General features: G+C 51.2%; 3 protein-coding genes across 3 annotated transcripts; all 3 read right to left on the bottom strand.

The window, feature by feature from the left end:
* Positions 1-3,215: 3,215 nt before the first annotated feature.
* On the bottom strand, positions 3,216-5,008 carry Z518_07551 (uncharacterized protein; the record flags this gene model as incomplete). Its single annotated transcript, XM_013415680.1, has 4 exons — positions 3,216-3,820; positions 3,875-4,466; positions 4,520-4,851; positions 4,900-5,008. The coding sequence occupies 4 exons, from the start codon at positions 5,006-5,008 to the stop codon at positions 3,216-3,218; spliced, it is 1,638 nt and encodes a 545-aa protein (XP_013271134.1).
* A 2,862-nt stretch (positions 5,009-7,870) lies between these two features.
* Z518_07552 (glutamine synthetase) lies at positions 7,871-9,632 on the bottom strand (the record flags this gene model as incomplete). The annotated part of the gene is made up of 6 exons (XM_013415681.1): positions 7,871-7,929; positions 7,988-8,383; positions 8,437-8,941; positions 9,359-9,451; positions 9,525-9,566; positions 9,630-9,632. 6 exons carry the CDS (start codon positions 9,630-9,632, stop codon positions 7,871-7,873), a joined length of 1,098 nt encoding a protein of 365 aa, XP_013271135.1.
* A 1,554-nt stretch (positions 9,633-11,186) lies between these two features.
* On the bottom strand, positions 11,187-14,267 carry Z518_07553 (uncharacterized protein; the record flags this gene model as incomplete). The annotated part of the gene is made up of 1 exon (XM_013415682.1): positions 11,187-14,267. The coding sequence occupies one exon, from the start codon at positions 14,265-14,267 to the stop codon at positions 11,187-11,189; it is 3,081 nt and encodes a 1,026-aa protein (XP_013271136.1).
* Between the last annotated feature and the right edge of the window lie 1,887 nt (positions 14,268-16,154).

Genomic DNA, 16,154 nt, shown 5'->3' on the forward strand with positions numbered 1-16,154 from the left:
AGCTTCATCCCAACTCCTGATGTATCCTGCGATCAGCAATTCTATAGTGCAGATGTCGGAGTTCCAGGTTTTCACATAATGAGCTCAACAATTCAGCCACGGGCAGTACTTGAAGGGTTTCTCGTTGCAGAAGATGGCTTATCACTCATGATCAATGATGCCGAATTGGCTCGACTCCCTGTTTAACACCAGCGGGTGAAACCCACCTAGGGATCCAGCCTCAGACAAAAGACGGCTACAAATTCTGACACGTTGCGCTGAGGTCGACCCAATCACTTGATCAACGATGCCCCATTTGCCGCTTCATGACTACGTTGAGAATACGTATCTCTTGGGCAATACTTGCGGCGTGGTATTGCGGATTTGGTCATCATTGATTCGTCTAATTTGCGCAGCCACCGCATTTGACCCAGAAGGCAACTAACTGAGCCAGCTTTCAATGCTTTGCAAAACCGTATCTTCCGAACACCTAAACTACAGCTTGTCTGACCTCGACGGCATGCGACAGCGACCCAATCTCGCTCGGGTTTGAGGACCCTGTTTCTGTAGGCCTTTCGGTATATCCGCATCAACGCAGGGCATCATATTCTTCAGTTCTCCACACGGGGACGAGACCCAAGGGAGCCATTGGAGCACATCGTCGAGAACATTTGTTCGCGTTGGACTCGAAGTAAATGAGCAAATCCTCAAGGCTTTGTTGCACGCTTCTGAACGGTTTCAGTAGATGCGCGATGAGATTGGACCTATGGCTCATGAAAAGACTGGATCATGTACACGTTCCAGGAAGACTTGCCGGTTAAGGCTCACAAGGGGTAAAAGGTAAGGAGAGTCCTATTGTGTATGTTGGCCTCTAATTCTGTTAAGTTGTCGAAGATACATCTTCGTGCTTAAATAATGCTGGCTTGGAAATCACCCAACACTTCGCAAACAACCACGTGGGCGTGTGCCGCTTCGGCTGCTCAAACGATCCCGAATATAGGAAAGTGGTGGCAGCTGTCGATCGAATTTTACAAGGAATTACCAACTAAACCTCCTGCAATGGACCGTCAGCCGCTTACTCAGAAACAGCAACAAAATCTCCCTTGACTCTCTGCGATTTGACCAGACCGGCGCTCGCCAGGGTAAAACTCAGAACTCTCTTGTCGAGTGGCCCGTCGACAAGACGTTGGCGGGCATAGAAGAAATTGCACGGATGTGAAAGGACCAAGAGATCTGGAAAGCAGTGGATGTCTGCAGGGACGATACATGGCAGTGATGGCACATATCAGACTGGCCACGTCAGGCAAGCGTGATACTGGGCCTTTGACGACGGGATTGACCGAATCGACTAGTCTATTGATATCGACTTGATCGCTTGGAGGCGATCAAGGGGTAAGGGTGCGAGTAGTAAGATAACGGCTTACTCTCCTAGTGGCTTGGCAGCCATGACAGCACAGATCGTATAACTTGTTGTTGGCGGTGCTGGGTAGGAAAAGTCCTCAGGACGAGTACCACGGGCACCGTACCGACGGGGGAACGGCAAATCGGAGAAAAAGGGTTTCAAGTAGTCGCTCGATCCAGCAAACAGGGCGACGATCGTGGACGACGTGACGGGGAGATCCGAGGCGACAGTGCTGTACAGGCATTTCCTTGGAGCTTACATATGCGTGGCGGAACCAGCATTGGTGGTGGCATGCATTGGTCGATCTACAGTGGGATAGGGGGGTGGAGATTAACAGTCTCTTCGAAATCGCGCCGCATATCAATTTACCTATTCCCTGGAGAGAGCGCGTGAAGGTTGACGGCCCTGAGGGCGTTACAGAAGATGATATAAGTGAGTCAAACCCTGGTCAACCGACTGTACAAAGGGTTTGGGACGGGTTTGTTGAAGGTGAACAAGGAAAGGCGGTATGGCCGGGTGTGGAGGGCGAGGTTCAGATCTAACGTATTGTTGATGTGGCGGAGTTCAAGGGAAGAGAAGGTCGTGAAGGGGTAAGTAAAACTAAGAATAGAAGAGGGACCGCGAATTTCATTCTCCAATAGTCAAACGCGATATCTCAGATGTGCTGCGCCAATGAATCAAATCGTCTCAAATTCTTCAATACCCAACATAGACATATCATTCACACTAAATAAAATGTGCCGTCTCATATAGGTCTCGCCGGCCATATTACTCTCCTTCCATAACTGTAGACATCCTTATCTTCACTCTCACCGTTCTTGTCTGCCTTACGCCCGTATCCACACACATACCTCTAAGTCACGTGCGATTAGGAAGGCTGACCTCAGCCTCGCCTCGGCAAACTTGCCATTCTATTTCATTCCGATCATAAAAATTTTTTCTTGCCAGCCTTGTGGACCACACATTTGACCAATCAGCGATCTCATGCAACTTCCCCCTTCATCCCTCTCTCTGGGAGTGACGAAAGAAAGAGAAAAAGAAATTTCCAAAGCTAGACTCTGACAATCACGCCATCAAGACAAGCTGGCAGGATACCCCGGTAACCCGGCCATCCACTCCGACGTATCATGGCTGACACAAGATGAAAAATGCCTCAATGGTTCCAGACTCCGTACTCAAGCCGTGGTCCATGGGTCCGAAAACGGAGGAGAAAAAGAAATACAATGCCAAGATTGACTCAAGCAAGTCAACATGACATGCCTACGTGAGTTATGCGTAGATTCTAGCTTGGGGTGGGGGGCAAGTCTAGGTCATGACCTCTCTGAGCGTAAAAAGGAGTAGACAATTAGGTAGCTGTTCGTCTTCAGATCATCACCCCCGTAGACTGGATGCTGAGATTGCGGTTTCTGCTCTTGAACCTACGAATCTGTGTTGCTGTGAGAAACGAAAGATTGGTCCTCGTCACATTGTATGATGCTTCGCATAGCATAGACATAATATAGCAAGTATATAGTCTTTCCATCCCCTATTCGCTCACGTTCGATAGACGTAACTGAAAGACGACTTTCAGAAACAACACTCGTCAAAAAAGGAAAAAAAGAAAAAGAACCAGCCGCTCAAAAGAGACTGAGACAGGTGAGGTGTTCTACCGCAGCAGCTGATATAGATAGATAAGTCAATCATACATCCAGCGAGGGCCAAATATGTAAGAGGCTTTCCAGTTCACCGTTCGCGCTCGATGAGGTCATACAATCGTCAATGACGACTAGTTTTGATCTCCTCAATATCGAGTAGGACAGGTCGTACACGACCAGAGTTGTCGACAGTTTCGAGCTTAAGACGCCGGAGCGTCCCCCTCATGTTTGATCTTCTCTTGATCCTCCACCGCCGTTGCATGACGATCACCCTGAGCTGGTAGATCCTTCTGTTCCGAGCTGAAGCTGGTGTCGGCGTTCTTGAACATCTTCGAATGTTCCTCAATTCCATGTCGTTGCTCCTGGGGCACCTCAGGATCGATTCCATGCTGTTCTGATTTATGAGGAGTCCATGCCAGATAGTCACGACGTACTTCGACGTAATCGTAGGCAAATTCACCGAGCTGATCGTCGTCCATACCAAGGAGTTCAGCTTCTTCGGAGGCGCGGAGATGGAGGCCTGGGATAAAGTTGACAATGTAGGCAAGGATGGCGCTCATGACGAAAGCGTAGCCGGTGCATGCGAGGACATAGGCAAGCTGGATGTAGAATTGACGATAGTTACCAATCGGCCATCCTCCGATACCAGTACCGGTTTCAGGGTTACTGGCTCCAGTGTTGACACCATCAAGGCCAACGACATAATCGACACCCAGAAGAGCATTGAATATCAGGCCAACCATACCGGCAACACCGTGTTCAGCGAACACGTCCATGGAGTCATCGATTCTGATCCAATACTTGACTTGGAGGAAGTTTAGTTTGAGCGTTCGCAAGAAAAGGGGGATTCAGAACTCACTCTTGGTTGCAAAGTTGCAAACAACACCAGTCGCAACACCTAGAGCGATGCTGCCCCAAGTGTCAAGATAGCCGGACGCGGGAGTGGCCGCAACTAGACCCGAAATTGTCCCCGAACACCATCCGACCATGGACCATTTCCTAGCCAGTCGGAAATCCAGAAGGACCCAGGTTGCTGCGGCAAATGTGGCGGTCAAATTCGAGTTCCAGCAAGCCATGACAGCTCTCAGGTTGGCGCCGAAAGAGGAACCACCGTTGAAACCAAGCCATCCGAACCAGAGAAAGACGGTGCCCAAGAGAATGAAGGACACGTTATGTGGGCGGAAATTGAGCATCATCTTTTCCTGCCTCTTCCCCAGAACCATTGAATAGGCCAAAGCAGACATGCCAGATCCAATTTCCACAGGTCCACCCCCGGCATAATCCATTACTCCATACTTGAATCCCCATCCATTGACGTTCCATGCCCAGCAAGCAATCGGGTTATAAACGAGCGTGGCCCAGAGGAAGGTCCAAACGAGGAAAGGCATCAGTCGACCACGTTCAGCGACAGCACCTGCAACGATAGCAGCTGTCACACAGCAGAATTGCATCTGTAGCGGAGTCAGAAAGGATACCAACGGATTGAGGGATCCGCTTGGGATACCTGGTAGAAGGAATACAGGAGACTAGAAACGAGAGGAGAACCCGGGCTAGGATTTCCAAGAACTCGTTTCAAACCAAAGTGGACCAGATCGCCAATAAAACCACTTTGACCGGTGGGGGAGAAGGTGAGCGAATATCCCCAGAAGTACCATTGGAAGTTAATAACACTGCCTGCAGCCATACAGGCCCACATCATTGACAAGGCCGACTTTCTGCGAGCAAGTCCAGAATAGAGGAAACCGAGCCCCGGTACCATGATCAAGACTAGGCATGAGGAAATGATAATGTAGGCAGTATCACCTGATTGGTACCATTTATTCAAGTTTTCCTGTCCTGTACTTCAGGTCAGCAGGAATCGGGAAATCTCAGGACCATACGAACTCGAATCTCCTCCTGTTCTTGCATTGGTTGCCAAGGTATAGTCAGCTGGAGCGCCGGTCCAGTTGTAGGACGCATATGAGGGGAGGTAATCGGCGATGTCGTTCGACATGATGGCGTCCCGGATATGTTGCTGGCCAGAAACAGCAGCTCAGCAAAGTTTTGTCGAGAACACGACAGGTTCGAGCTGCAACGGTCGACTCAGGGAACGGTGATGAAGACCTGACACAGGGCAATACAGGTCTGATCGAGAGAAGCTGTTGGGAGACTTCTCAGACGAAGGATTTCCCAGCTGGACAACGGTCAAAGTAATGGCTGGACAAACACGCAGGGGGAGGGGGGAACAAAAGGAACCACGGGAGGTGGTAAGATATAGGCAAGACTGCTTGTCAGTGACATTCCAAGATAGCACAATCCTGTGAATGAGGAAAAAAGAAAGTGATCAGGAGCATGATAGAGAGTTCAATTGAAAGTTCTGGGCGAATTCGGAAGCGCGTCAATGGTCAACTTGAGCTAGTATCTCCAAAGGTCCGGTAGCAAAGGGTGGCGTGGATCAGTGGACCAGAAGACAAACTCGACTGTACGATGTAAATTTGTGGGGTCCCTGTCTGCTAGACGGGGGACACCAGGAAACCTCGAACATTTGACGAAAGTCCTTTTTTTTTCCTTTGGATGAGGCGATGCTCATCGGATGCTTAGCCTACCTCCTCCCAGCTTTGACTGGTCGAAGCGGGCATGTTATCGAGAATTGCTTCTTTCCCTGCCTGATTTTGCTCCTGATCCTAGGATCCCTTACCGTTGTGCCCAGCGCACCGAAAACACTTGGCTCTTTGAAATTCGAGCAAACAGAAGCGAAGGGCTGCTTGAATGGTTGAAGCTATCTTAGGCGAAATGTTTGGCATATGCTTGCCCCGATCTCGGTAACGAACTGGCCAGAACCGGCTTTACCGGAGTCGCCCCGACACGAGATGCGCCTCTCGCAATGGGAAATTTCTTCACAAAATATCTTCCTAACACCCGGTATCTTTGCCGGAGGAGAAATTTATGTCTCGTAATGCCAAGGGTGGCTTTTGAAAGCGTCGGGTGGCTTCTGGCTCGGTGCCAGATGTGTGTCGTCGGAGTCTATACGGTTACTCATTTTGTCGACGAGCAGACAAGAAACAAATTGAGTCAGTCCAATCAGGACGGATAGTCTTATCTCTGCACCAAAAAGTAAGATTCGACAGGGGTTGAACTCCGAGGCTGCAAGGGCCTGGCTAACAGGCTGGACTTGGAGCTCCGTTCGGCAGGGATCTCTGCTAGCTTCCGGCAAAAGTCTGAACTTTCGTCTGCCAAGTGAGATCGCTTTCTTTTTTATCTTTCCTCCCGTCCCGAGCAAAATTTGACACTGGAGCACGTGAGCAACTCTCAAGCGAGGTCGCATCTTCTCGCAAAACCCTTGGGAAAGAAAAATCCGATATCGTGTCATGCTGTATCGCTGGTCAAAGGATCAATTTCTTTTCCGGGGAACTGGAAATCGAGATTTGGTGCCTCCCCCATGCGCATCTCGCCCTAAAGTGGAATCTTCATCCGGACACATCTCCTGTGTCGGATGAAACCACTGGCCCGGCAAACGAGGCTACACTGTCAGACTAATGTTAGGTGTCCCTCGATTTTCATGTCATGCTGGTGGAAAAAAATTTTGATGTCCAGATGTCAAGACCGCCAGACTCAGGCGGGCTTGGAGAAGCGAGTTCAGCCTCGCTTAATTGTCAGCTCCCAGCTCGTAGAAGATTCAAAATGAAAAGAAAATTTTTTCATGATAAGCCAAGATGTGAAGCTGTACCGTAAGTCAATCACGCCCATTGACGACTCTTCTCCATCCTTATCAGGAGGGATTAGTTGTGGCGTTTGGCTGGAAGGCCTGTTCCACCAGCCATCAGCATCTCCCATCCGCATTCACCAAAAAAAAAAAAAAAAAAGAAAAAAAAGAAAAGAAGAGGAAAGGAGATTTTGATGTTGTGATGTCAAGATTGTGAAGATCACACCACTTTGCGGGTCACCCAGCAGTTACAGAAATCGACGGCAGTAGGGAATATTGTCGCTGCTGGGTTGACGTGTCTGATCACACCGGAGGCCGGTGGAGACTGAAACGAGTGTTTGGCATCGTGCTCAGGTCTGCCAAGTCGTATGCTCATTTGGTACCGAAGGTGAGAGAATATCTGGAGCGACGCTTAACAACTTGTCAAGGCGGGGGAATTCATAATAGCAGCGGAGTACGGAAATGCTAAACCCGAAAGCGGCGGGGGCGGGATGATGTTATGGTCATGGGCAGGTCTGAGGGCAACGTGTTTGACGGCCGAGCCTCGTGTCGTTCCATCGGGTCTGAAAGGTCAATTGGCTGGATTTCCCAATGACTCGTTTGTGTCGTCACGAGATGGCCGGGGGACCCGATCTTAGCAGATGGCTCTATTGCCCGTTTTGATCAATTTGATATGTCCCTTGCTTGTTACTGGAGGAAGAGATGCGATCTCTCATCAGTGCATTATCCGGCCTGCGAAATCTTAGAGGGCATTCGGAGGGTTTATTCGAAGTGTAATAGCGGTTTGCTCGTGGCATTGATTCGATAGAGATGTTTGTTTAGCAGACCAGAGGACGAGGCATTTGGGGAAACGGGAGGAGGCGGGACAAGCGCAAAGATAAACACCATCGCTCAGTTCAGATGTGAGAAGTCACCTAACGACATCTCCAACAGGCGCAGCCCACGCATTCAGAAACCAAAAGCAATCAGATACATTACAAGGTTATTTTGGCTTGGGTTAATCCAAGTGGGTGGCCAGGTAAAAGTTGCGAGGTTCTAGCGCTCTATTCGAGTCGTGCTATCATCATTGGAGGACCCCTCGTTATGGCCATCACCTGCGTCACTCGGCAGTCTAGATGTTTGTTGACTTGACGGATCTATCTCAGCGCACCTCTTCGTTCTGTAACTGCTCTCTTAGGACTTCTCTTCAGGCAGGGATCCGTACATGGTCTCGACAATGATGCCCGTGATTTCTGTGAACGAAAGGTCAGTACTGCAAATACCCAATCTCTCGGAAAAGATATCACTCACGGTACGGGTCGCCGTTGGAAGCAGGTCGTCGATCCTCAAAGTAGCCCTTGCCTTCTCTGGCGCAGGCTCGGGGGATACGAACAGAAGAACCTCGGTTGGCCACACCCCAAGTGAATTTATCAATGCTGGAAGTCTCGTGGGCACCAGTCATACGGAGCTCATTGCCCTCCCCGTAGACCTTGATGTGCTCCACATGACGCTTCTCGAGCTTCTTCATTGCCTCCTCAATGTATTTCATACCACCCTCCTCACGCATCTCCTTGGATGAAACGTTGGTGTGAAGACCTGCGCCGTTCCAGTCCCCTGGAATGGGCTTGGGCTTGAAGGACACTATGGCACCGAATTCTTCGGCAATTCGGTGGAGGAGCCATCGGGAAACCCACAGTTGATCACCCACTAGAAAATATGTCAGCGCCACTTCGTGCCGGGAAAGTTATGGTTTCGCTTACAGTCAATACCCTCGCAGGGCCCGACTTGGTATTCCCACTGAGCAGGCATGACTTCGGCATTGGTGCCAGAAATGTTGATACCAGCGTACACGCAAGCTTTGTGGTGAGCCTCAACAATGTCACGGCAGTAGACACGGCCAGTCCCGACACCACAATAATATGGGCCTTGAGGGCCAGGGTATCCCCCCTTGGGCCAGCCATATGGCCAGCCGTCAGGGCCCAAAAGAGTGTATTCTTGCTCCAAACCAAACCACACCTTATGTTTGGCATTGGCCTCCATCAGTCGGGCAGCTTCGTGACGGTAATTGAATTTGTTGGGCGTGCCATCAGGATCCCAGGTCTCGCACATGACCAAAATGTTGTCGCCCAAACGGATGGGATCCGGGTACATGGCCACGGGTCGGATGTAGACATCGGAGTTGTCGCCTGGGGCTTGGCCAGTCGAGGAACCGTCAAAGTTCCATTCTGGGAGGTCGTCGACGCTCTTGGGGGCCTTGTTCAGGGTCTAGAAATGAGCCAAAGTTAGTCTGGGACCGTGCTGCAAGTCATATTGTGCCAATTCGCCACTGAGCCGCAGCAAATGACGATGCATTGGTGGGAGCCATCGATGTCGCCTCCCCAAATGCCGAGATCGGCCAATTGCGGAATTGGGCAAAGTCAAATTGGGGGGGCGCCGTGTCAAGACGGGTCGAGAATAGGTGAATGAGCCACGCATTTAGTGCAACGTCCCAAGAACAAGGGTTTTCCAACGTGGGATCATCCCACCGACGAAGCGCAGCGCTCGTTCGCTGTACCTGGTGGAGTTCGGGTGTGCAGAATTGCTGAGTCCAGCCCCCGCGTGGCGGAGGCCAAAAAGTCTCGTGTTGGGATGCCGCATGCAGGATCAAGGATGAGCGAGAGACAAAATGAGTAAGCCTCTTACCTTTGTCTTGTTGCGCAGGCCATTCGAGCCATCAATCCAGATGTACTCAGCCAGAACTTTGCCCTTCTGGTCCAACTTCATGTATTTGGCCAACTAGCGAGGAGGTCAGAGACTGGCGTTCGCCAACGAGGAGACGAGCTAGATAGCTCAGCGGACTAGGACTCACGTTGGTAGCATTAGAGATGATGGCAGATTCACCGTTGCCAGCCTAGGAGTGGTCAAGAATGGTTGTCCTGATAAAATTGCCCAGATTAGATGCTGCGGCACTTACCATGGTGGGCAGGGGTCGAAGGGAATGTACGGCGGGGTAAGAAAATAGACGACAGAAAGAAGAATGGAGAGTTCTCCTGGAGGAATTTGAGTGTGTTGAAAGGGTAGATGAAGCTGGAGCAGATGTGGAAGTGAAAGATAACGGGGTAAGAGGAAAGCAGCAATAAATAAATATACCGGTAGCTTTGGTGGCTGCGCTTCCTGCACGTAGACAACTCGCACCTGAGAAACCCCTGCACACCTCACATGCGGCCTGAGCCAGTCAGAGCGAATCGACTACCTCCCTCCCTTTGCTGCGGCAATCCGGCCTTTTCTACAGATTGTCGCCGGAGCTTCGATAGAGCACCCGTCAAGTCTCTTCGTGGACTGGGGGCATGATTCTCAGATACTTTCACACACCTGCGAATTGCTTTTGCTGCCCGTCGAGGGCAGTCTAGGCGAGTGATAGGGTTCAGCGTTAGGCGTTGCATGGAGGGATCGGTGGTCCCCAATAATCACTGGGGCTTTAACTGAACCCATCCCTCCATGGCGTCTTTTGTTCCAACCATCGCTCGACCACGCTTCCCCACCATTTCAACCACACCAACTTTGTCCAACCACTCAACATTCGGGGAATTACTCTTGGGCGAGAGATCAAGATAAGAAAAACTCGATGGTATTTCCTCATGGAATCGCGACCGACCCTGTCCAGACCTGTCCAACCTGGAGATCTCCGAATCCATGCTGAATGAGCCGTGCTTGTAGGTGTCATTTGGCCGCCAGCACACCTACTATACCAACAACCAGCTTTGTCGCTTAGCGGTATGATAACAGACACGAGAGGACAAGGCAATACACAAAACCAACGTGTCAGCGGCACCAATATCCCCTTCCGACTCAGTCATGACGGGAAAACCGAATGCTAAACCCAGTTCAGCTTTCGCACAGAATGACTTGCTTCTGGTCGCACCATCATCAGTCCAAATCGACAGATTCCTTCATCAAGAATCCAGAGATCCAGAATCTTGGCGAGTAGTGAGAATCCCGGGGATTGATCCTTACGTAGGTCAAGGGGAGCTGGAGTCCATTCCGGCCGGTGTGTTCTAGTGGCCGCCGTATGGAGTAGAGGAGGTTGTTCTGGGCTCTGGTACCTTGCAGCTGACAACAGAACCTTTACCCGGTTGCTCTCACAACAAATTTTACTCCAGCCTCCAAATCCCCGGACAAACCAATCTTGTTGCTGTTGTCTATGTGCATCTATCTAGTCCTCTATCATTAATATCTCACTTGCATTTCCTCATCGGTCAGGTGCATGCAAAAATAACAAAACAAAATTGGGTATCTCCGAAGAAGAAAAAAAAAAAAAAAGACGTCCGTCGTTGCCTCTCGTTTGCTCGGTTCCTGTTCTGGCCAATGTCTCTTTTCGTCCCCTGGCCGGGCCTTATCGTCAAGTCTTGATTGGATATTCTCTCATAATTCACCACCAAAGAAATGACATAATGAGGTTTGAATGCCGACCCGCTCTCTCACCCGAATTACCGACACCAAAATCCATGCCGATCGCGCGCGCACCGCATCTTCAATGTGTGTGTGCTCGTGGGGGCTTCTTAACATGTCCATGTTGTTGCAAGTTGTTGTTCAGCAGCAGTGATGTTCGATTCTCCCTTTCTCGCGAATCTGATACCTTGTCTTTCTCATACGTCGTCCACTGCCTGAGAGCGTAATTTCGAGTCTCATTGAGGTCCTGCGTCGTGCGCGGATGGTTACGCTGAAGAGCTGCCTTTGGTTGGTCTTTCATGGCTTGAACATCTCGGTGGCCTTGGGCTATTCTCGCGCGTCGAATCCATCGTTCCGTCTTCTCAGTGTCGCGTACTTGCCGCCGGATGCTGGTGTGAACCCCTTTCGCGGTATATGCTCCTAGTCCGAGAATTCCAGAGACTGGCTTCAGAACCAGACCTCCCAAACCTCTTGCCATCCCTTTTGGGAGGCCCGACATGCCATCTTCATGAACCTCTTGATATGGGATGCGAACCACTCCAGTCACCCCGTCATAAAGACCGAGCCCGAACTCCCTGCCCGCCGCTCTCAACCCGCTTCGGAAACCCGTAATTCGCTGCGGTGATGGCCGCACAGTCTTGTCCCCATATAGTCGAGGAGCGTTATGAAACCCAAGAGCCAGGGCATTCCACATTTGCAAAGGCAATGTAAAGATGGCTCGGCTCGAATGGCCAATACCTTTGCCCACATCTTTCATAATCACCACTACCGCCGGGGATCTGTTCGACGAGGCGGTCGCAGTTCGAGCTAGTTTGGAGCTGCTCCGTGACGGTTCTTGGTCTGGATTTGACGGAGCAAACGGGAACTTGGCTGGTTCTGCTTCGCCTTGAAGATTGAATTCCCTTTCTAGACGGGAGTGCTCTCTTCGTTGCTCTTCGACACTGGTGCCGCGCGTCGCATATGCGATTCGACCCGGTAAAACAAGCCCATCAGCTACTGATTTCTCCTTTCGCTTCCGCCGGCGTGTCTCGTAAGATTTGATGTCGCGTTTGGTGAGTGCCAGGGCGTGGAATGCCTCCTGAAATGCCGCCACCAAGACTCCGCCAGCGCCAGTGATGGGCTCTCCGGGGCCTTGAAAATCGTTCCATTCGTGATTCTTTTTGAGCTCTAGGTCTGCCCATTGGAGTTCTTTGTTCTCGACCAATAAATCTGCTGCCAGTGCTGACAATTGTGTGCTGGTGTGCTTGACCTTCCAAACGGCTACCCGGTCTGGGAATATGTCGCAACGCAAGGAATGCGGGCCGTCCAGATTCAACGAACGGTGGAAAGAGTCGACGCAATTTTCGGCACCATCTCCTTCGGTTTGAATGCTTTGGGCGATCTCTTCAGCTTTGGCTCTGGCCTCCGGCTCCAGACATTGACGAATGCCTGCGGCAAATTTGTCCCCGTCGAGCTTCTTCAGAGGGAGGGCTTCTTTGGCGCCTGCTCCAGCCTTTGCCACCATGGCACTCCAGAAGGGCTGATCTCCAAAGAAGGGAACAATCATGGTCGGCTTGCCAAACCTGAGTCCTGCTGCCGTCGTCCCAGCACCGCCATGGTGAACGACGACATCCACCCGGGGGAAAAGCCAGTCGTGAGGCACGTTGTCTATCAAAAACACATCGCCGGGTTTCTCCATTCCATGCCCCATACCACCCCAGCCTCTGCTCACCACGGCGCGAACTCCGGCCTTTTCGACCGCCTCGGCAATCATCCTCGTGAAGGCCGCTGGATCATCAATGCCAGATATAGAACCGAATCCAATGTAGACAATTGGGCGACCATCCGATCTCTCCAAGAATCGGGAAAGATCTGCAGGGGGATGGTACGACGATGCAAGATCCAAAAACACGTAGCCGGCAATATCGATTTCGGGGCCCCAATCTCGGGGTTTGCGCACGAGGGACGGTGACCAAAGATAGGTCACGGGAACCTTCAGACGGTACAGCTGCCCGGGGGCCCACAGCGTGCTCACAGGCTCCAAGCCGAGGGTTTGTACACGAAAACGATTGACCAAGTCACCTAAACCCTGCCATATCATCAAGTCGACTAAAGGATAGCTCATAAAGTTGGTGTATCTTTGGTCAACATTTGAGGCTTTGATGTTGGCGAGTGGGTGAGGGAAAGCCTGCGTGGGAGAATAGGGGAAGGTGAACACCAGGTGCAAGGGAATGCTGAGTTTTTCGGCACAATGATAATGTGCAAACGAGGGAGGATTGGCGATAATGGCGTCGGCCACGAAAGGCGGCTTTGATCCCATCAGCTTCAAGTTCGCTGTATCAGTTTCATCATCCGTCGCATTGATGCACGCTTTCCAAAATCCCTGGAACATTCGGTACATTGACTCACGCCGCCTTCCAATTTCTCCGGCTTTCACGGTTTCCAGAGAGGGGATCAGCCCAGGGTTCTTAACCATGAACGCCATGAGTTCGGAAGGATCTCCTCCCACGGAGAAGAATTCGAGGCCCACATCTTCCTCGACGAATTTCTTGAATGTAGGGTGGGTAGCAATTCTGACGCGGTGATGATATTTGTCTCTCAAAGTCCGGCCAATTTTCAAGAAAGGTTGAATATCACCCCGGCTTCCGATGACCATAATAACTATGTTCATCGAAGGAATCTGGAGATTTGGCTTGGCCTCCAGAAACTCAGCTTTGACCTTTTCGGCCGCCTTGGTTTCCTGGAGATGGTGTGCACCAAGATGCCGTTCGATGGTCGCACCGAGTGCTTTTGCCAAGTAGCCGGTGTTGGCCGTTTCGTTCACGGAAATGTTCAACCTTCCATCTTTTGCTATGCAGCCCCGCGATTGGAAAAACTCGTTTCCGACCCGAAGCTTTGATGGCCGAGGATGGGTACGAACTCGGTTGAGTTGTGATTTGGAAAGGGGGTTGCGGTCTGGCTGCGTCCGTGACCTCCGCAGCTTGGGGACGTGGTCGTCGTCCGAAGAAGAGGACCAGCCATCGGTATCAGTGGATGGTCGCATATCCCGAGGATAACGGTCTCCAGGATGGGCTACCGTGGAATGATGTTGATTGATGGGAGCAGGTAACCTCTGTGCGACTGGTCGTGGAATTTCAGTGTCAAACTTGCCTAGTGCAAGGTCGGGTTCCCTCAAGCGTTCCATCTTGTAACGGCTTGGGGCTTGTATTTTCTGTTCCAGCATCACCTATCGCATTGACCTCAACGTACAAGAGCGGCCATCCGGCTCGAAGCGAGGTATGTCTGTGTCCGAGCCTTTTTTGATCGGATATGGTAATGATGTTTGGAGGTGGGTTTGAGATGCGTAGGACTGGATTATGGTCAAGGATGGGAGATGTCAACGGCGGGAGTGTCTCTGCCATCCGCAGGTTGTTTCGCTCCCAGCTACTGCAGTCCAGATTCGCCAAACATCACCGACAGCTTTGTGAGGGTTTCATGACCTCGAGGGGGTGAGTCTTTTTTTGACGGCGAGATTGCTCGGAACGAATGGACGCGAACGGGCGAAGTGGCGGATGTCAGGACCGTGCGACGGAGGCAAGTCGTTCCGTCTGGATATGGTCTCTTAATCGAACCGTGAGGGCGAGTGGCAAATCTATTAAAAGAACGTAATTTTATGGGATGGACTGGGTGAGATGTATTGACGGTGCTGGTCTGATACCGAGGGTCAAGAAAGCGACTATTTGGCATGTGTTTGTGCGTCGGCCACCAGGTTTTCGGAAACGTCATGAACCCCGGCGACGGCGAATCCAATTTTCCGGAGACAGACGGCTTTAGGTAAAATTTCGTCCTCGCTGTCCCCGGGTAAGGGGCTCAGTTTTGCCTGTCCTGTACTTCGTTCAGAGTTCATCCTTATTCAATCACCATCTGTGCGGCTTCGAACGAGCAACGGGCACCTTCTTGAGAAAATGGTGAGCTACCGTTGAACGTTATGGACAGTGAGACTGTCCCCGCCAGCGCTAGGGGGATCTGCCATGATCCAGTTCTGGCCACAGTGCCCTGGCGATCCGGCGCGAGCCAACCATCGTTTGCAACGTCCCTGGTAGGCCCAGGGGGGTTTTTTGGGGTCCGTTCCCTATAGAGGTCGACAACAAAGACCGGTATATCCCAAGCCATACAACTGACGATAGACACAGAATAATTCTATCGAGCTATGAAGAGCGATGAGTACTCAAACGGTATGTTCTCACTCCGAGAAGCAGCGCTTTCGCCCAGCCGTTGAATGCATTGAGCTCTCTTCATATTAGCCACCAAACAAATACCCACATAGAGCAAGATTCAGGCAATAACGAATCTATTTCTTGCTCTATGCAATGCACCAGCCTGGTTCTTTGCAAAGAAGGACATTATTGTGCATAAGTGACTTAGAGTCGATGTACACGACGCAGATTTACGGTGCAGAAAGGAAAGCCAGTCGGGTTGAACACCACAAGTGGCGCGATTTCCACCTGTTGGTAAAAGAGCAAAATGCTGGGACAAAGTCTCGACGATAGCGTTTGCGGCATGAACGGCTCTGACACTGACAGGATACGTCATCCGTTTGGCAGGGGCCGACAACGAAACGCGTGTACGGAAGACTGCTTTGTCTACAGAGAACCAGGTGATATCCATTCCCCATATGAAAAGTGCTTCTTCCAGTCCAGGACCAATCCCACCCGGCGGCGAAAGACCGAGACGAGATATATGGGTAGAGGCAAAAAGCTGGCTGCGAATTAAACTCATCGGCACCTAATTTCCCAAGAGCAGGATTTTCCCGAGTTGAAGATAGCCACACCCTGTCCAAAGACGTGCCCTGACCGGGCCGAGAATGCTGGCCAAACGATCCTGCCCTACCATCCGTCAATCAACACCCCCTTTCTTTGGGTTCTGCCCAGTCACCACGCACTCTGCGGTCTAGTTGCATCCTGCAATGCCCGATCCCCAGCCGCATCCGTCATCGACACACTGCATGGGGAGGCCCCATTGTCCAACCAATCCACAATACATTGACACGACCGGCATCCCGCCATCCTTCTCATAACGACTCGGTTGCAAA

This window comes from Rhinocladiella mackenziei (assembly GCF_000835555.1).
Source record: "Rhinocladiella mackenziei CBS 650.93 unplaced genomic scaffold supercont1.5, whole genome shotgun sequence".
In the NCBI taxonomy this organism is placed as follows: domain Eukaryota; kingdom Fungi; phylum Ascomycota; class Eurotiomycetes; order Chaetothyriales; family Herpotrichiellaceae; genus Rhinocladiella; species Rhinocladiella mackenziei.